The sequence below is a fragment of the Thalassophryne amazonica genome, chromosome 11 (assembly GCF_902500255.1).
Source record: "Thalassophryne amazonica chromosome 11, fThaAma1.1, whole genome shotgun sequence".
NCBI classification, from domain to species: domain Eukaryota; kingdom Metazoa; phylum Chordata; class Actinopteri; order Batrachoidiformes; family Batrachoididae; genus Thalassophryne; species Thalassophryne amazonica.
Window position 1 is genome coordinate 1,641,342 of NC_047113.1, and position 21,604 is coordinate 1,662,945.

Sequence of the window (21,604 nt, forward strand, 5' to 3'; positions counted from 1 at the left end):
TTGTGCATTTTTGAGACATATTGCTTTAAGTTTTCTGTCTTGATGCTTTGACATCTTCCTTGGTCTACCAGTATGTTTGCCTTTAACAACCTTCCCATGTTGTTTGTATTTGGTCCAGAGTTTAGACACAGCTGACTGTGAACAACCAACATCTTTTGCAACACTGCGTGATGATTTACTCTCTTTTAAGAGTTTGATAATCCTCTGCTTTGTTTCAATTGACATCTCTCGTGTTGGAGCCATGATTCATGTCAGTCCACTTGGTGCAACAGCTCTCCAAGGTGTGATCACTCCTTTTTAGATGCAGACTAACGAGCAGATCTGATTTGATGCAGGTGTTAGTTTTGGGGATGAAAATTTACAGGGTGATTCCATAATTTATTCCTCAGAATTGAGTGAGTCCATATTTTTTTTCCCTCTGCTTGGTCTAAAAAAGTAACCGTTACTGACTGCCACAATCTTTTTTTCTTGATTTCTTATAGTGTTTCTTAAAGCCAGAAAGTTGCCATTTGAAATGACTTTAGTTTTGTGTCATGTCTGTGATCTGCTTTTTTTCTACAAAATTAAACAACTGAATGAACATCCTCAGAGGCCGGTGATTCCATAATTTTTGCCAGGGGTTGTATATGTGTCTACCTTCAACAGCAATATTTTAACTTTGTGTTAATTATTGATTTTTTAACATTAGTGTTAAAAAATCAGTGTTAAAAAAATAGTGTTTCCTGGCTCACTCTTACAGTGTAAAACATTATTCCACAGCCACCCATCTTCAAACTATGTGAGGAAGTGTCTCCACGTAGACCTGATGAAAACAAGGACGTTCCACACAGAAGGGTAGGGTTTAAATCTCAAACCTTCTGATTATGAGACAACAAAATTGTTGGGTCATCATATTGAACACAATGATCCAGAAATCCCTTTTCTCCTTTCTCACTTATTCATCAATGTAATTAACAAAACAACATTTGTAGAGAGTTGATTTAACAGATTTGGCCCTACTGCACTGCAAAAACTAATATCTGTCAGGATGTGAGGTTCTGCCTGGTTTTGTTTTCATGCTTTTGCTATGTTTGCTTCTTCGTCTTATTCTCTTGTCGGGGTTTTTCCCTGCTTGGGTTTTACTGTCCCTGTCTCTCTTGTTTGTATCTCCTGTCTCTTGGTGTTAAAGGCACTGCGCTGCGGTGGTTTGAATCATATTTGTCTAATAGATTACAGTTTGTTCATGTAAATGGGGAATCTTCTTCACAGACTAAAGTTAATTATGGAGTTCCACAAGGTTCTGTGCTAGGACCAATTTTATTCACTTTATACATGCTTCCCTTAGGCAGTATTATTAGACGGTATTGCTTAAATTTTCATTGTTACGCAGATGATACCCAGCTTTATCTATCCATGAAGCCAGAGGACACACACCAATTAGCTAAACTGCAGGATTGTCTTACAGACATAAAGACATGGATGACCTCTAATTTCCTGCTTTTAAACTCAGATAAAACTGAAGTTATTGTACTTGGCCCCACAAATCTTAGAAACATGGTGTCTAACCAGATCCTTACTCTGGATGGCATTACCCTGACCTCTAGTAATACTGTGAGAAATCTTGGAGTCATTTTTGATCAGGATATGTCATTCAAAGCGCATATTAAACAATTATGTAGGACTGCTTTTTTGCATTTACGCAATATCTCTAAAATCAGAAAGGTCTTGTCTCAGAGTGATGCTGAAAAACTAATTCATGCATTTATTTCCTCTAGGCTGGACTATTGTAATTCATTATTATCAGGTTGTCCTAAAAGTTCCCTAAAAAGCCTTCAGTTGGTTCAGAATGCTGCAGCTAGAGTACTGACAGGGACTAGAAGGAGAGAGCATATCTCACCCGTGTTGGCCTCTCTTCATTGGCTTCCTGTTAATTCTAGAATAGAATTTAAAATTCTTCTTCTTACTTATAAGGTTTTGAATAATCAGGTCCCATCTTATCTTAGGGACCTCGTAGTACCATATTACCCCATTAGAGCGCTTTGCTCTCAGACTGCGGGCTTACTTGTAGTTCCTAGGGTTTGTAAGAGTAGAATGGGAGGCAGAGCCTTCAGCTTTCAGGCTCCTCTCCTGTGGAACCAGCTCCCAATTCAGATCAGGGAGACAGATACCCTCTCTACTTTTAAGATTAGGCTTAAAACTTTCCTTTTCGCTAAGGCTTATAGTTAGGGCTGGATCGGGTGACCCTGGACCATCCCTTGGTTATGCTGCTTTAGACGTAGACTGAGGGGGGGTTCCCATGATGCACTGTTTCTTTCTCTTTTTGCTCCGTATGCATCACTCTGTATTTAATCATTAGTGATCGATCTTTGCTCCCCTTCACAGCATGTCTTTTTCTTGGTTCTCTCCCTCAGCCCCAACCAGTCTCAGCAGAAGACTGCCCCTCCCTGAGCCTGGTTCTGCTGGAGGTTTCTTCCTGTTAAAAGGGAGTTTTTCCTTCCCACTGTTGCCAAGTGCTTGCTCACAGGGGGTCGTTTTGACCGTTGGGGTTTTTCATAATTATTGTATGGCCTTGCCTTACAATATGGAGCGCCTCGGGGCAACTGTTTGTTGTGATTTGGCGCTATATAAGAAAAAAGTTGATTGATTGGTGGTGGGCGTTTCCCTCTCCCTGGCCACACCCTCATTCTGGTGAGTTCCATGCACACTTGCTCCCAGTCTACACCTCTTCACTTGGGTGTATTTAAGATCCTCTTTTTGCCCAGTTACCTCGCCAGATTGATGCGCTCTATGCCTTCTCTCCAGCTTCCTTTATTTCGTTCTCGATCTGCTTGCCACCCGTGTTCTTTGACCTCTTGCTTGTATCTTCGACCACACACCTGCCTGATGTTCTTGCTCTTGTTTGCCTTGTTGGATTGCCTACCCGTGTACCAGACCCTGTTTTTTTGCCCAAGTAAACTGCTTTTGCCTACTAAGCCTTGAGTCCGAGTCCAGCATTTGCATCCTGTCACACTCATTTACCAGTCTTGATAATATCTAAGAAAGTAACAAACTTGATTAAAGAAAAAAATGTTGTCAAGCATTTTTTTAAATAAGAAAAATATCTTATTTTGGGAAAATGTATCTCACTTTTTGTTAAGTTTTTCCAGTTAATATCAAAACTGTATTTGACCAGTAACAAGGAAAGGCAATGGATTTCAAATCATCCAAGTAAAGGAACAAGATTGTTTTCCTTATTTTAAGATAGAGGGTTATCTTAAAATAAGAATTATGTCTAGTTTGAGGCACATTTTTATTATTCAGTGCCTAGACATTTTTTTTAGTTTTGAGAATTCTAACCAAGTAATTTTTAATACCCCATTGGCAGATTTTTTTTTGTTTTTTTTTAACTTATTACAAGACAGTTTGGCTAGATTTCAGGTTATGTGGCTTATTTTGAGAGGGAAAGTTTTTGCTGTGTACACTCAGTGCAAACCACTGCAAAATTCAGCACGTGTTCCTGCTAATTTCCACTTTACGCAGTTGTCTCTTTTATAACTAGCAACCGAGCCCCCAAAATAGCAACACTAGTTGTGTTCCAGTGGGTGCGTTGGTCTAAAACTGTTGGTCTGGCACCAAGCTGGCATGTTGATATCGTCCATCACCAGAAAGTGCTGGACTGTTAGATCATCAAAACCTGGTCTAAAGAATACAATATTACTTAGCTTTACCACACATACTGTACACTCTGCCTGCACATACACATTTTCTTATTGTCTATTGTGCCCACTGTAAGTAAAGGGGGGAAATGAGATGGAAAAGCAAGAAAAATACTCATTTCATGGTCTTTTTTTCTTTCTTTCTCTCTCTCACTCTCTCAGAGACAGGTGGAATTATATGCCTAAAATCCACAATGAAAGTGAACTGAAAACATCGATTAAATGAAATAAAAGTAAACACACAATCCAAAAAAAAAAAAAAAACATCTTGCTGCAGGCTTCACAACAGGGAGCTTTGGTGGCTGCTTCTCTCTAAGAGGTTGGCACAAATGTAACTAATATAATTGACTGCTTCCTCAACACCACAGTGCTGTGTGCCTAGTGCACTCCAGTTTAAAAGGACGTACAGCTGCCAGTTTGATTGGTTGACATTACGTTCAGACAACAGTACACCCATGCCTAATAAACACAGGAAAGCCAACCCATTTGGACCCAGTTTTGCAACAATATTTCTTGCCACTTATATATAGCAAAGTGTCCTCAGATATGCTTCAAATGAATTTGTGCTCTCTGAAATTAGTGTTAGCACCCAGCATAAAAATATGGCCCAAAGTGTTTTAACACTATTAAGGGCCACTTCACACAGCATGAATAAGTAGGAATCAGGGTGAATTGCAGTGAAACAGCGTGCACAAAAACACTGAGCCAACATCGGGAGGGACACACGGTCAGGCATGCATGAACGATCCTGCTGCGACGGTTTTGGGCACGAACATGCACAAAAGTGTTGCAGCGGGAACACAGTGCGAGCAGCTGGAGCATGTGGAACCACACCGCACAGCTGTTGTAGAAAAAAAAATACATGCTACCCATGGGATTCGAACCTGCAATTTACAAAAGCTCTGATTGCCAGACAGAAACTTTACCATTGCGCTATGATCACTGTCCTATAAAAGGTGTGTAAAATGCCTGAAATCAACAAGGAGATAAGCGTATTTAAAAAAATAAAACCACACACCATAAAAAACACCACATTAATATGCCTGTACTGGCTGTGGTCTCTGCGTTTTTAATGTGACATGTCATGTGCACTGAGCCATCATTTGTGTCTCTGGTCAGTAGCTCGGAGGCGCTTCCCCGTGCTGTGTGCATTCAGACGTGGTTGTCCGCCCTGCATGTGTTCAAGTCTGTACCAACATGTAAGCATTTTATGCAAGTGTCCCCACCACACGCCACATGTGTAGGGGGGTGTGGGGGGGCACGAAACACACATACACCACATGTGTTTTGGGGGAGCAGGACACATGCACACATGTGCAAGACACATGCACCACGTGTGTTGCTTTTTGTAACGTTACAATCGTGGGGGCACTTAGACAAATTTGACATCCAGCTCAAAAAGTGATCATCTGCTCACTGTTTTCATGCTGACAGTCAATCAACTTCAATCAACTTTTTTCTTGTATAGCGCCAAATCACAACAAACAGTTGCCCCAAGGCGCTCCACATTGCAAGGCAAGGCCATACAATAATTATAAGACAGTGCGAACGGCACCACATTTTCTAAGTATCAGGCGAGCGATGTTGGGTGTTCATGTGTGTCACCTGGAATTTGGCTGACACCTGTCATGAGAGGGATTGAATGGGCTCTCACAGGGCACACTCTGTCTTTCAGTTGCTGGTATGCTAGAACAGATGTAGCCAGGGTTGGGAGGGTTACTTTAAAAATATATTAGGATACAGTTACTAGTTACCTGTTGAAAAATGTAGTCAGTAACGTAATCCAAGTACCATAATATTAAAGTAATGTAATTTGGTTACTTTCAGTTACTTCTGGATTACTCCAATATCAAATATGCCAATACAGACAAAAGAAACTAAATAGAAATAGTCTTGACCACATAGTACAGTTTATTAAGCAAAAATCAAACTGTTTCTTTTCCAGGGCATGTGCTCTGTTTTACTTCACATTATGAATTAAGAGCACCACAATATTGTTTTAAACACACCCAGTGTTCACCTGCTAAATTTTAAACAAAAAATGCCAAACAAATGAAGGATAATGAAAACTCAGGCGTGTGCGGATGAATGATTTTTAATTAAAAGTGGCAGAACAATATACAAAACAAAAAAAAGTCTGCTACTTGTTCAGTAAAGTCGCACCATGTTTAACATATCAGTCCACTTATTGAACTTTCAAAATAAGAACAACAGCATAATGAAAACCATGAAGTAAATCCTGTCAGTAAGGAGGCGTGGTCACCATTTTAATTCCGGGCAAGTTAGTGATTTGCGTGAATAGAAGTTCAAGAAACAGGTGGAATATGCCGGAAAGCTGTGCATGTTGGCAAAGGCACAAACGGAGGAACAAGGGAGACAATATTTCCTTCCATAAGTAAGTGGTTTTGGTTCTTCTTGTCACTTTAAACAGCTGTATGTCTCCTGCCGTACCTGTGTCGCCCGATGACACGGACCATTAACTCTTCACTTATGTCTAGTTGATATTTTCCACTGCTAGACCAATGTCTAGTTAAAATACTTAGTGATTAAAATTGTTTTATTTAACACATATTTTGCGAGCATTTTTCTGAGTGTGTCCAGTCATGGATCTCCATTGAAAATGCATTAACATCCGAGTACTTCATCAAATCAAATCAAATCAATTTTATTTATATAGCGCCAAATCACAACAAACAGTTGCCCCAAGGTGCTTCATATTGTAAGGCAAAGCCATACAATAATTACAGAAAAACCCCAACGGTCAAAACGACCCCCTGTGAGCAAGCACTTGGCGACAGTGACAAGGAAAAACTCCCTTTTAACAGGAAGAAACCTCCAGCAGAACCAGGCTCAGGGAGGGGCAGTCTTCTGCTGGGACTGGTTGGGGCTGAGGGAGAGAACCAGGAAAAAGACATGCTGTGGAGGGGAGCAGAGGGGAGCATCAATATGAGGTCTGTCAATAAAATAACGGTCCTTTTTATTTTTTTTTAAAACTATATGGATTTCATTCATATGTTTTTACGTCAGGCATGCTTGAACCCTCGTGCGCATGCGTGAGTTTTTCCACGACTGTCGGTGACGTCATTCGCCTGTGAGCATGCCTTGGTAAGGAGTGGTCCCGCCCCCTCGTCGGATTTTCATTGCCTGGAAATGGCGGAATGAAAAGGACTTTTTTTCCATCAGAATTTTTTCAGAAGCTGTTAGAGACTGGCACCTGGAAACCATTCGAAAAATTTATCTGGCTTTCGGTGAAAATTTTACGGGCTTCACAGAGAATAAGGTCTGTTACTACAGCTTTAAGGACCCCTTTAAGGATGCTCAGTGCGCCGCGCGACGCTCCGAGCTGCGACGACGAGGCACAAGCCACCAGACCATTTCTGAGCTGATGGCTCTGTGAATACGAGACTGTCGTGTGCTCTTTCTTTGGTTATCACAAGATCTGAACATCAGCCATTTTCCGGCAGATTTCACTTTTAACAAGAGATTTTGCCATATACCAACACAGTGCAGAGTAGCTACCTAAACTCTGTAAGTGAGATAGAGTATCTCGTCAATAGTTTTACATCCTCATTGAAGACAACTTTGGATGCTGTAGCTCCTCTGAAAAAGAGAGCTTTAAATCAGAAGTGCCTGACTCCGTGGTATAACTCACAAACTCATAGTTTAAAGCAGATAACCCGTAAGTTGGAGAGGAAATGGCATCTCACTAATTTAGAAGATCTTCACTTAGCCTGGAAAAAGAGTCTGTTGCTCTATAAAAAAAGCCCTCCGTAAAGCTAGGACATCTTTCTACTCATCACTAATTGAAGAAAATAAGAACAACCCCAGGTTTCTTTTCAGCACTGTAGCCAGGCTGACAAAGAGTCAGAGCTCTATTGAGCTCAGTATTCCATTAACTTTAACTAGTAATGACTTCATGACTTTCTTTGCTAACAAAATTTTAACTATTAGAGAAAAAATTACTCATAACCATCCCAAAGACGTATCGTTATCTTTGGCTGCTTTCATCACTTCCTGTTCCGGAGCACAGCGGTGTTTTTCTGTATCTGTTAGCTGTTTAATCTGCGCAGTTAGATTGATCTAGTTATCTAGATTACGATTTGTTTCCCAGTGTAATCTTTACGTGCCTTAACTAAAGCACTCCTTCTGCTGAATCACCTCTAAATTATTTACACATTATTCACTTTGCGTGTTTTTAGGAATCCGTTAGGTTAGCGTAGCTACTAGCTCTTAGCCGATTTAGCATGGCGGCTTCTCCTGTCTCTCCCGCACTTTTCTGCTCTGGGTGTGAAATGTTTAGTTATTCCTCGGCCTCCTTTAGCAGTAACGGTACTTGTAATAAGTGTAGCTTATTCGTAGCTTTGGAGGCCAGGCTGGGCGAATTGGAGACTCGGCTCCGCACCGTGGAAAATTCTACAGCTAGCCAGGCCCCTGTAGTCGGTGCGGACCAAGGTAGCTTAGCCGCTGTTAGTTCCCCCCTGGCAGATCCCGAGCAGCCGGGAAAGCAGGCTGACTGGGTGACTGTGAGGAGGAAGCGTAGCCCTAAACAGAAGCCCCGTGTACACCGCCAACCCGTTCACATCTCTAACCGTTTTTCCCCACTCGACGACACACCCGCCGAGGATCAAACTCTGGTTATTGGCGACTCTGTTTTGAGAAATGTGAAGTTAGCGACACCAGCAACCATAGTCAATTGTCTTCCGGGGGCCAGAGCAGGCGACATTGAAGGAAATTTGAAACTGCTGGCTAAGGCTAAGCGTAAATTTGGTAAGATTGTAATTCACGTCGGCAGTAATGACACCCGGTTACGCCAATCGGAGGTCACTAAAATTAACATTAAATCGGTGTGTAACTTTGCAAAAACAATGTCGGACTCTGTAGTTTTCTCTGGGCCCCTCCCCAATCAGACCGGGAGTGACATGTTTAGCCGCATGTTCTCCTTGAATTGCTGGCTGTCTCAGTGGTGTCCAAAAAATGAGGTGGGCTTCATAGATAATTGGCAAAGCTTCTGGGGAAAACCTGGTCTTGTTAGGAGAGACGGCATCCATCCCACTTTGGATGGAGCAGCTCTCATTTCTAGAAATCTGGCCAATTTTCTTAAATCCTCCAAACCGTGACTATCCAGGGTTGGGACCAGGAAGCAGAGTTGTAGTCTTACACACCTCTCTGCAGCTTCTCTCCCCCTGCCATCCCCTCATTACCCCATCCCCGTAGAGACGGTGCCTGCTCCCAGACCACCAATAACCAGCAAAAATCTATGTAAGCATAAAAATTCAAAAAGAAAAAATAATATAGCACCTTCAACTGCACCACAGACTAAAACAGTTAAATGTGGTCTATTAAACATTAGTTCTCTCTCTTCTAAGTCCCTGTTGGTAAATGATATAATAATTGATCAACATATTGATTTATTCTGCCTAACAGAAACCTGGTTACAGCAGGATGAATATGTTAGTTTAAATGAGTCAACACCCCCGAGTCACACTAACTGTCAGAATGCTCGTAGCACGGGCCGGGGCGGAGGATTAGCAGCAATCTTCCATTCCAGCTTATTAATTAATCAAAAACCCAGACAGAGCTTTAATTCATTTGAAAGCTTGACTCTTAGTCTTGTCCATCCAAATTGGAAGTCCCAAAAACCAGTTTTATTTGTTATTATCTATCGTCCACCTGGTCGTTACTATGAGTTTCTCTGTGAATTTTCAGACCTTTTGTCTGACTTAGTGCTTAGCTCAGATAAGATAATTATAGTGGGCGATTTTAACATCCACACAGATGCTGAGAATGACAGCCTCAACACTGCATTTAATCTATTATTAGACTCTATTGGCTTTGCTCAAAAAGTAAATGAGTCCACCCACCACTTTAATCATATCTTAGATCTTGTTCTGACTTATGGTATGGAAATAGAAGACTTAACAGTATTCCCTGAAAACTCCCTTCTGTCTGATCATTTCTTAATAACATTTACATTTACTCTGATGGACTACCCAGCAGTGGGGAATAAGTTTCATTACACTAGAAGTCTTTCAGAAAGCGCTGTAACTAGGTTTAAGGATATGATTCCTTCTTTATGTTCTCTAATGCCATATACCAACACAGTGCAGAGTAGCTACCTAAACTCTGTAAGTGAGATAGAGTATCTCGTCAATAGTTTTACATCCTCATTGAAGACAACTTTGGATGCTGTAGCTCCTCTGAAAAAGAGAGCTTTAAATCAGAAGTGTCTGACTCCGTGGTATAACTCACAAACTCGTAGCTTAAAGCAGATAACCCGTAAGTTGGAGAGGAAATGGCGTCTCACTAATTTAGAAGATCTTCACTTAGCCTGGAAAAAGAGTCTGTTGCTCTATAAAAAAGCCCTCCGTAAAGCTAGGACATCTTTCTACTCATCACTAATTGAAGAAAAATAAGAACAACCCCAGGTTTCTTTTCAGCACTGTAGCCAGGCTGACAAAGAGTCAGAGCTCTATTGAGCTGAGTATTCCATTAACTTTAACTAGTAATGACTTCATGACTTTCTTTGCTAACAAAATTTTAACTATTAGAGAAAAAATTACTCATAACCATCCCAAAGACGTATCGTTATCTTTGGCTGCTTTCAGTGATGCCGGTATTTGGTTAGACTCTTTCTCTCCGATTGTTCTGTCTGAGTTATTTTCATTAGTTACTTCATCCAAACCATCAACATGTTTATTAGACCCCATTCCTACCAGGCTGCTCAAGGAAGCCCTACCATTATTTAATGCTTCGATCTTAAATATGATCAATCTATCTTTGTTAGTTGGCTATGTACCACAGGCTTTTAAGGTGGCAGTAATTAAACCATTACTTAAAAAGCCATCACTTGACCCAGCTATCTTAGCTAATTATAGGCCAATCTCCAACCTTCCTTTTCTCTCAAAAATTCTTGAAAGGGTAGTTGTAAAACAGCTAACTGATCATCTGCAGAGGAATGGTCTATTTGAAGAGTTTCAGTCAGGTTTTAGAATTCATCATAGTACAGAAACAGCATTAGTGAAGGTTACAAATGATCTTCTTATGGCCTCGGACAGTGGACTCATCTCTGTGCTTGTTCTGTTAGACCTCAGTGCTGCTTTTGATACTGTTGACCATAAAATTTTATTACAGAGATTAGAGCATGCCATAGGTATTAAAGGCACTGCGCTGCGGTGATTTGAATCATATTTATCTAATAGATTACAATTTGTTCATGTAAATGGGGAATCTTCTTCACAGACTAAAGTTAATTATGGAGTTCCACAAGGTTCTGTGCTAGGACCAATTTTATTCACTTTATACATGCTTCCCTTAGGCAGTATTATTAGACGGTATTGCTTAAATTTTCATTGTTACGCAGATGATACCCAGCTTTATCTATCCATGAAGCCAGAGGACACACACCAATTAGCTAAACTGCAGGATTGTCTTACAGACATAAAGACATGGATGACCTCTAATTTCCTGCTTTTAAACTCAGATAAAACTGAAGTTATTGTACTTGGCCCCACAAATCTTAGAAACATGGTGTCTAACCAGATCCTTACTCTGGATGGCATTACCCTGACCTCTAGTAATACTGTGAGAAATCTTGGAGTCATTTTTGATCAGGATATGTCATTCAAAGCGCATATTAAACAAATATGTAGGACTGAAAGGTCTTGTCTCAGAGTGATGCTGAAAAACTAATTCATGCATTTATTTCCTCTAGGCTGGACTATTGTAATTCATTATTATCAGGTTGTCCTAAAAGTTCCCTAAAAAGCCTTCAGTTAATTCAAAATGCTGCAGCTAGAGTACTGACGGGGACTAGAAGGAGAGAGCATATCTCACCCATATTGGCCTCTCTTCATTGGCTTCCTGTTAATTCTAGAATAGAATTTAAAATTCTTCTTCTTACTTATAAGGTTTTGAATAATCAGGTCCCATCTTATCTTAGGGACCTCGTAGTACCATATCACCCCAATAGAGTGCTTCGCTCTCAGACTGCAGGCTTACTTGTAGTTCCTAGGGTTTGTAAGAGTAGAATGGGAGGCAGAGCCTTCAGCTTTCAGGCTCCTCTCCTGTGGAACCAGCTCCCAATTCAGATCAGGGAGACAGACACCCTCTCTACTTTTAAGATTAGGCTTAAAACTTTCCTTTTTGCTAAAGCTTATAGTTAGGGCTGGATCAGGTGACCCTGAACCATCCCTTAGTTATGCTGCTATAGACGTAGACTGCTGGGGGGTTCCCATGATGCACTGTTTCTTTCTCTTTTTGCTCTGTATGCACCACTCTGCATTTAATCATTAGTGATCGATCTCTGCTCCCCTCCACAGCATGTCTTTTTCCTGGTTCTCTCCCTCAGCCCCAACCAGTCCCAGCAGAAGACTGCCCCTCCCTGAGCCTGGTTCTGCTGGAGGTTTCTTCCTGTTAAAAGGGAGTTTTTCCTTCCCACTGTAGCCAAGTGCTTGCTCACAGGGGGTCGTTTTGACCGTTGGGGTTTTACATAATTATTGTATGGCCTTGCCTTACAATATAAAGCACCTTGGGGCAACTGTTTGTTGTGATTTGGCGCTATATATAAAAAAAAATTGATTGATTGATTGATTGATTTTGCCATGAAAAGAGTGGTGGCAAAATTCATCGGCACGAAGCTGATGGCACAGCAACAGTGCATCTTTGATGAAGTCTCACAGGACATGTTGTAACATGCCCTGACATGTCCAGCTTGTCCACAATTTCTCGGATAGTCACACGACTGAAAAGCCACTGAAAGCCATCTGAATCTTCCGAATGGTTTACGCCTGGCTGTCGCCCAGTTTGTGGCAAAATTTGATGCAGTCGTGTTGCTCCAGTCGTTCCGCCGTTTTCCTTGAAATGAAAATCCGCCGAGCGCACTGAACATGTCCTCACACAAAGGCTGCTTACAAGCAAATGATGCAACCGACAGGCATGAAAAAAATCACGCATGTGCACGAAGGTTCAAGGTTGGCTCATGCAAGCACACGTGATTCAAATCCATCAGGTTTTTGAAAAAAATAAAACGGTCCGATACTTTTCTAACAGACCTTGTACAGATAATATCAGAAAATGCATTAAAATTGTAATCCTGTGAACTAATCCCCATTTTTACTAAATATACCTGTAATCTGAATATGTCTTTTTTTCTGTAACTGTAGCGGAATACAGTTACCTTTTTTTTTGTATCCTAATTACGTAACGCTGTTACATGTATTCCGTTACTCCCCAAGCCTGGATGTAGCGACGTGTGTATGAGGCATTGGAGGCAGCTTTGATTTTCCATGAATGGCATGCAATTCCTCCTTTGTGCGCTAGTTGGCTTAAATCATGTTATGTGTCAAGGGGCCCTAACATTTGACACCACCTTGATGTAAACGGCAGATTAAAAAAAAAAAAAAACATTACAGGGACTGAAAAAAGTCATGTGACTGTTGTCCTGTTCTCACTTTGTCCTCCTGTGACTGGCACTCTGCACTGATATCTGAGTCAAACTCTGGATTATACAATTCATGGAAAAAAGGACAAAACTGCGATGAGTCCACAATGAACTTAATGTACATACTTAGAAATTAAAATGTTCCATGTGAGGTGTTTTCATGCAGGTGCTGTCAAGCGCATGATTGTGTGTGTGTGTGTGTGTGTGTGTGTGTGTGGGGTGTACATCTACACAAAATCCAAACCCAATACGCAATGTACAGAAATGTGGAAAAAAGGGATTAATTTAACAGTAAGCTGGTTTTGTCTTCAATGATGACAGGTTTTTAGTTAGTTAGTGCTACAGGTTGTCATCATAACAGTAATCAGGGTGCAGATTACTTGTCTGACATGTCTGACGTGGGGCACACTTTCAGTGACAGCCGAACTGCATGTCTGCTTGTCCTGAATTAACACCGGAGCTTTCAAAAGCCCATAATGAACCATCAGCCAGAGAAACATATTAGACAAATCTCCCTGCCTGATGTCCGCTCAGTTTTGAACACGCACAAAACTTTCTGATGAACTTGGTGGACATCAGCTGACAAGGAACTCATTTTGCTCTGTATAACAGTGCTTTATGAAATGAACATTATTCATAAAAATCATGGCACACAGCCTCGATCATTGCGCCCATTGGCTGTGATATTAAAATGATATTGCGCTTTTTTTTCCTGAGTTCACATTCAAACTCTGGTCATGTAACAGTGGATGATCTGCTGTTGCCACGGCAAAAATGCCATGGTCATTGTGTGCCTGTCTTTGAGTTTCCTCCGACTATGGTGACTCTTCTGCAGAAGACTGGTACAGCTTCATATTTATAGAGACCACTGTGATCATGGTTTGTGAGTAGATACCGAGCAGGCCTGGTAAGATCCTGGTGGCAGTTGTGCGGCTCTTCAGTGAAATGTAAACTTCGACACAATTTCATGACTGCACAAAGACCACTGAACAGACCGAGTCCCTGTGTAACTGGGGTTAAAACGGCTTTCACAATAATGTAGTGAAGATGCCCTCATTTAGAATTAATCTAATTAGTGCATTATTTCTCTTCTACAAAAGGGCTGATGTTTCAACTGAAAAGACTGATGTTACACTTCTGATATCTAACAAACCTGGTGCAACCTGGAGATATCACCTGAAACACTCCCTCCAGCTGCGTGTCCAGGGTCTATAATTTAAAGTTCTTCAAAGGTGTCCCTGAAACTATACTTATCAGTGAAATTCCGGTCAGTGTAAGTTGTAAGACATTTTAACAGTCAAGCTTCGAAATCAGAGCTATTCCAGACCACAAGAAGTTAACATTCCCATCACAGGGACCACTTATAACGGCCTCATCTCAAGGAAAGTAGCTTCCCAGACCAGCCAGAATATCTCCTCAAAGATAACAGGACTGCTCAATTGCACCTTGACAGGGTGACAGGTCTCAACTGTTCGAAAGACACAACCACTTTGTGTTACAAAGAACATTATTTTATCTCCATATAAAAGTTCTAATGTTTTTCTTGTGTATAATTAAGCAAACACACTATTTGCATATGCCCATTTAACCTCATATGTTTCTTTTCTAACTTGGTATGTTAAATGTGATTCTTGAATTATTAATACATTGATCTTATTTTGTTTTTAATCATTGATTTCTTTATGTTGTAGTTGGGGAACTTTAATAACACTATGTAACAAATTGTTATTTTTGTTTTGTTCCTGGGTACACAGTGTGTTTTCCTAACCTGTTACGCCTTAAATAAATAGAAAATAGCTGTTATTTCACAGAAACTTTGCTTCTGTGATCAGGACAATGATATTTTGAAATTTGTCTGTTTTCAAGAATATTCTTGATTTGCCTTCACTACTACTGAGTAGTCTTCTAGAATATTCTTTAACTGCTAGAACTGTCCAGAATTTTCTAGAAGTTTCCAGAATTATCTAGAAATTTCAAGAAACTTTTAGAACTTTCTAGAACGTTACAAAAATAATAAAATCAAAGTTTGTGCTGAATGTAGTCATTTTTCCATAGACTTTAGACATAAGCAGTTGAAATATAACACTTAGAAGCCAGGAACAAAACTTGTGTTACATAGTGTAATCTTATATTCAAAGTACCTACAACAAAGTGTTACAACACAGTTAATGTTTTAAGTGTTTAACTCATTTGTCTCTCTGCACACAAACTTTTTTCTCTGAATGAAAATATACATTCAATTCAATTACCTCTTGGGTAATTGAATCACAACGGACCTGCCTGCAGAAGCATCAGTCCGTCCTGCTAGCAAACCAAGCTCACACCACGCCTGGTATCACCGGGGAAAACCAGCGGTTCAACCCCAGAACCAGGCAAGCTCATCAGCAATGGACGAGATCGGATTATCCACATCTTCAAAGGATCAGCTAAGTGACCCATCAAAAGTTCCAGCAAAGCTTTGTTACATGGTACAAGGTGGCTTCATACAGTTTTGTTTGATAATTTGCTTAATAATAGTAACTGGCTTCAAAATTCATCACAAAATTCAAATCAGATTTATTTACTTAACTCCTTACACTTTATTTCAGTGCTTTCTTTCAATGTCTCATGAGTAACAAAATGTGTCCATAATAAAACTATTTAAACATTGTCCTTATCCTCAAAATGCCAGTAAATGGTTCATTTTTCTTGTATATTTGTAAATAAAATGTAAATGTTCCTGCTGTGGCTTAATTGTGATCAGGTGGAAACAGTGTTAGTCAGTTGTATTGTAGAAGTTATGACTTTTAGATTTGAGAGTCTTTAATGATTGCTGGTTAAATAATAATGTTTAAATTAAAGTTCCAATGGCTTTAAAACATAGGTGGTGCCCTGATAACTTTGAGGTTATTAAATATAGTTCCAAATAATTATTAAGTTGTAAAATTAATTTGGTGCCCACTGGTTAGGCCCAGTCCAATTTAGTCAAATTTTGACTTTAATAATTATTCAATATTTCAACTTGTTACATCTTCTGTTGCTGCCGTGTGTGACCAAAGTTTAAAGTTCAACAACTGCAAATTAATTATTATTATTTTAATTTACGGTACAATAAAGTACTAGCCATAATACTACAGTTACAGATCAAGGGACCTGTGAAGAAACACAGATTTTGGACATAGCATTAAGACGTTCACGTCAGTCCTCACTTTCTTCTGTACCTGTGCGGATTTGCTCTACTCCATGTCTGGTTCTGATTATCTTCCACACTATTTGACCTCTCGGTTCTTCTGGGCTGTTTCTTCCCTGTGGTATTTCGCCTTGGGGTTGTGACCTCTGGGCCTGACAGTAGTCCTGGCGACAGCTTCGTCTTTAATCTCTGCCCCTCTGCTGTTGACTTCTGGCTCAGCTTGGCCTTGTTCTTTTCTCTGCCTGAACTGCAGGGAGCAAACAAAAAAAAAGTTGTTCATTCATCCATCCACCGTAAAAGATTGAACAGATACTATTGTAAACTGTGACACCAATGTAAATGTAGTTTTTACCCAAAGGCTCCCCTCGTATCCTTATGTTCGATTATCGGTGCAGCTGGAACAGATGTGCTGTTCAGGCCACATGGTTTAGTCTTGGTTACTGTTGCGGTTCCATGCGCTTCATGTTCTGGAGAAAGAGTCCCTGGAGCCTGGGTGATGGTTCCTAGGTATCATACCATTTGCAGCAAGATTCAAAATCAATCCACAATATTTTTTACTTTACAATGCTTTGTGGAATCACTGGTCTTAAACTGATAAACCAACCTGTGTCATGATGTTCCTGCTGTGGAGGAACCAGAGGTTTGGTTTGAGCCTGGACCTTGTTCAGCCAGCTGTCCAACTGCCACTTGTTGGTGGAGGGGGTCTCAGGCTAAAGATGGACAATATTTAAAAAAACACACATTATACCCATACTTTAGGATGTTCCAACCAATAATGTCATGGTTATAATCCAAACAATGTGACAGACAGTGGTTACTGTTTTTGCAAAAACTGTTTCCAAGAGACAGTTTTCAATTGCTGCTTACTTGTATTTTTTGTATGCCTGGTAAGATGCATGTTTGTACTAAAGCTGTTCCACTTATATTATTTACATCTTTTCAGAATTTACTTTTACATCAAACATAATCACTGTTATAACACATTTATAAATGTGCCTATTACACAGTAATCTCCCTTCGGTCACATTACTCATGCCAAAAAATCTTGCTGAATTCTATTTTATGATTTTATCCTTCTCTTACATTATATAGCAAGAACCAGTCATTGCTCCACAGACAGATATTCACAAATGCATTTGAGGGGTTGGGCAGCACCAAGACATGATCCACTCCTACTGGCTGAAGACACCACCACCACTCCATGTGGGTCTTTAGTCTAAATGAATCAGATGCTAACATGAGGTTGCGCACTGTGGCTCGCTGGCTAACACAGGGCAGGATAATACTGATCACAGATGCCTATAAGGTTACAACACCTTCAAACTACCATCAAATAACCTGCCTCTCAACAAAATGAAAGCTCCTGTCAAGTATCATTGTAGTCAAACTGAGCTAACACATGAGCCAAAACACGAGTGAAGGTGATCAGGGGTGAAGAGGACCGAAGCAACAGCTATTGGTTGACAAAGCAATCAACCCAGGACTCTGAGACCTAACAGACTAACCAACACAAAGTTTGGATTAACGACAAGAAAGCCAAAAAGTCATTGGCCAACACAAGGAGTGCTTGAGTGTCTTCAAAGTCAACAGGGCACTCATAGACTTCCTCGGATAATCGACATGGTGGTGCACAACAATACTAGAGGTGAACATTTAGGCCATCACACAAGTGACCATCAGATGTAGCATATGCTAAGGTGATGCACTGCCCCCACTGGTGCTGAACCCTCCCCACCCAGATCATTGCAAAGACTGGATATGGATACAGCCTCATATGTGGGGCAGCCATCAGACATCTCCTCCACATCTATTTGCCAAGAGGGAATGAGACATTAATTCAGCCATCCACCTCACCAAGATACTCATCACTGACATCAGCATGAGATGGTGATTGGACAAGTGCAGCCGAATGGTGTCAAAGAGGAAGAAGGTGGCCACAGAGACTCTGATCATAGCACAAAAACAGGCCCTCAGCATTAGACCTGTTCAAAATGTCAAATGTTACAAAATCTTTTGGGCCACTAATAAAATAAAAGATCTGTGCCAAATTTGATTGTAATCAGACATTGTCTCGGGGTCCCCACAAAGCAACAATTTTCCCCAAACAAGCAAAAAGGGGAGACAACTTCTAGTAATGTTCTCCTCTGGGTGACCAATCAGCCATCACTTTTTACGATTAAAAGCCATCACATGCACCTGTAAAAGAAAAACTACTGAGCAGGACCCTCAAACTCCCAGGCCTTTGGTGGAGGACCCAATCTTGAGGAAGAAACACACTCAAAATTCTTAACTTAATTTAAATATCAGATTACTTTTCAATGTTACCAACTAAAGTAATTTCATTAGGTTTTCTATTTTCTCTTTCTCAGCACACACACGTGTTATCTGTACATGCTTTTAAGATTACAATGCTTGTTTCCTTACCTCTGGAGTGTTGGTTCGAGAGGCCTGGTTGTATTCGCTGTCACTGGAACTGCTCTCTGATTCATCTGTGTCCGACTCTGAGCTACTCTCTGATTCGCTGCTGCTCCCTGAACCACCACTAAGGACACACACACACAAAAAACCCCAAACAGTTTTTATTTTTTATTTGGATCATGTCATGAGAGTCACATTCTTAAACCAGCAAGACCAAAGCAATGTTTCTTCAAAGGTCAATGTCTATCACCACAAGTCACATGCCAGAATAGGATCCACAGCCTTTCTCAGTTGCTGTCTAAATTGTTAAGGAATAAATGGCAGAATATAACAAAATGCTTTTTTTCAAATTCAAAACAAAAAATTATGGTAATGTGTTTGCAGATGATGCCATACTTTATCAAAACGACCTGTCAAAGTCACAGAAGGAAGCAATCAATCTACCCTTCATCATCCCTCCATGTAAACTTGATACAAACAGGTGTCTTTTTGATTTCAATTGATAATGTCAAGTACATGGGTATTAATATTTATCTTGATTAGATCATGACAAATAGAAATTATTTAAAATTCTATTACACCTTACATACAAACAATAAAATTAATATACATTTTAAAATATTTATACTGTAAAAATATAAAAAAAATCTTTCAAATGGTGGCAGATATCCATGATGAGTTTTTCTAAGAATATTTCACAATGTTTTAGCAGTGTCACTATGATGTCACTAACACCACATCATGGCAAGCAATTAGCTGATCAATATACTGTAAACTTTGGCTGTCACATTATCAGTTATAGCTTTATGGTCGAGTGGAACAGAGCAGGGGTTCCTTTAAAAGAAGTTGTGAAATTTCAGATACAGTTTGCCAGAAGACATAAAGGACACTTAAGCCAAGATGGTCCACTATGAAGGTGTGACTTTTGAGAACTGCCTGGTCTAGACAGATTTACTATCCAGGACCACACTGGTTCTATTTTTTTAATGATCGGTGTAAACAAACTGCAAGATACTCACTGGCTTGAAAATGTTCACTTCACATGTCCAGTTTTGGGCTTATGGAAAGACAAGTGGCTTTGAAACTGATGATTGAAGCCCCCTGTCACACATAGCAAGAATGTGCCGGAGCCATGCCCGACACAGCAAATATTGCCATAATCCGACATAGTCGGGAGGAAAAGAGGCGTGGTCTGCAGTGTCGGAGTGCAGACAGACCGCCTCGTCCACACATGTCAGATCGCATTTAGAACGTATGTAGACAACACAGACTGCTGTCAGATGGATATTATTATACATGGCACTGCAGGTCATACTGACAGGCTTTGCTGTGCCCGATCTATCTCGAGGTTCCCTCGTATGCATTCAAATCATCTCGGATCCTGTTTTTCCACCATTGGAATAAGTAAATTGCAGTCAGATGGTCCTCAGATTGGACATGGACTGCCGTCGGATAGGTGTCCCATCTCAACTGCGCTCAGAGAATTTTGAACATCTGTGTCACACTTGGGGCCGCCGGCCAATTTTGACCGTGTGGACTTCCACAGATGGCTGTCAGAACATTTTGAAACTGAAATCCGACACCTTTCCGATGTGTGCCGATTCATAAGTCCAACACCACTCTGTGTGATTCCGGCTATGCGTGACGGGGGTATTACTGAAATTTTTTAATAATAATATTTCTGTCAAGGACTGTACACTGTTTTCCCATTGGCCAATTTAATGGTGCACACTGGAAGTAAGATTTCATATGCACAATTCGAAAGTACAGACACTAATGGTACTAATATCTGACTGAAATGCTGATGTTTTAGGCTTAAATCTGAAATGTTGAAGAAATTACATCTACCATGGATTGTGTTTGAATGAATGGAATTTGACATTTACAAATTACATACTGCTTGATTGATTTGAGGGTTCTTTTATGTCCTTGTGACAGTCAAAATCAATCAATCAATCAATTCAATCAATTTTATTTATATAGCGCCAAATCACAACAAACAGTTGCCCCAAGGCGCTTTATATTGTAAGGCAAGGCCATACAATAATTACATAAAAACCCCAACGGTCAAAACGACCCCCTGTGAGCAAGCACTTGGTGACAGTGGGAAGGAAAAACTCCCTTTTAACAGGAAGAAACCTCCAGCAGAACCAGGCTCAGGGAGGGGCAGTCTTCTGCTGGGACTGGTTGGGGCTGAGGTAGAGAACCAGGAAAAAGACATGCTGTGGAGGAGAGCAGAGATCAATCACTAATGATTAAATGCAGAGTGGTGCATACAGAGCAAAAAGAGAAAGAAACAGTGCATCATGGGAACCCCCCAGCAGTCTACGTCTATAGCAGCATAACTAAGGGATGGTTCAGGGTCACCTGATCCAGCCCTAACTATAAGCTTTAGCAAAAAGGAAAGTTTTAAGCCTAATCTTAAAAGTAGAGAGGGTGTCTGTCTCCCTGATCTGAATTGGGAGCTGGTTCCACAGGAGAGGAGCCTGAAAGCTGAAGGCTCTGCCTCCCATTCTACTCTTACAAACCCTAGGAACTACAAGTAAGCCTGCAGTCTGAGAGCGAAGCGCTCTATTGGGGTGATATGGTACTATGAGGTCCCTAAGATAAGATGGGACCTGATTATTCAAAACCTTATAAGTAAGAAGAAGAATTTTAAATTCTATTCTAGAATTAACAGGAAGCCAATGAAGAGAGGCCAATATGGGTGAGATATGCTCTCTCCTTCTAGTCCCTGTCAGTACTCTAGCTGCAGCATTTTGAATTAACTGAAGGCTTTTCAGGGAACTTTTAGGACAACCTGAAAATAATGAATTACAATAGTCCAGCCTAGAGGAAATAAATGCATGAATTAGTTTTTCAGCATCACTCTGAGACAAGACCTTTCTAATTTTAGAGATATTG

At 40.5% G+C, this 21,604-nt stretch overlaps 1 protein-coding gene and 1 long non-coding RNA gene across 2 annotated transcripts in view; one reads left to right on the forward strand and one right to left on the reverse strand.

Annotated features, from left to right (window-relative positions):
• aff2 (AF4/FMR2 family, member 2) overlaps positions 1-21,604 on the reverse strand; it is a 689,661-nt gene that overhangs the window by 147,301 nt on the left and 520,756 nt on the right. Inside the window, exons 10-13 of the mRNA XM_034181164.1 lie at positions 18,707-18,824; positions 16,887-16,992; positions 16,635-16,785; positions 16,314-16,529 (exon numbers count right to left, since the gene is read on the reverse strand). Of these exons, the coding sequence (XP_034037055.1) occupies positions 16,314-16,529; positions 16,635-16,785; positions 16,887-16,992; positions 18,707-18,824 (591 nt within the window). The remainder of the gene's footprint in view (positions 1-16,313; positions 16,530-16,634; positions 16,786-16,886; positions 16,993-18,706; positions 18,825-21,604) is intronic.
• LOC117519895 lies at positions 3,063-20,195 on the forward strand. Its single transcript, XR_004563476.1, has 3 exons — positions 3,063-3,248; positions 10,592-10,595; positions 20,183-20,195. It is a non-coding gene; the product is annotated as an uncharacterized LOC117519895 (long non-coding RNA).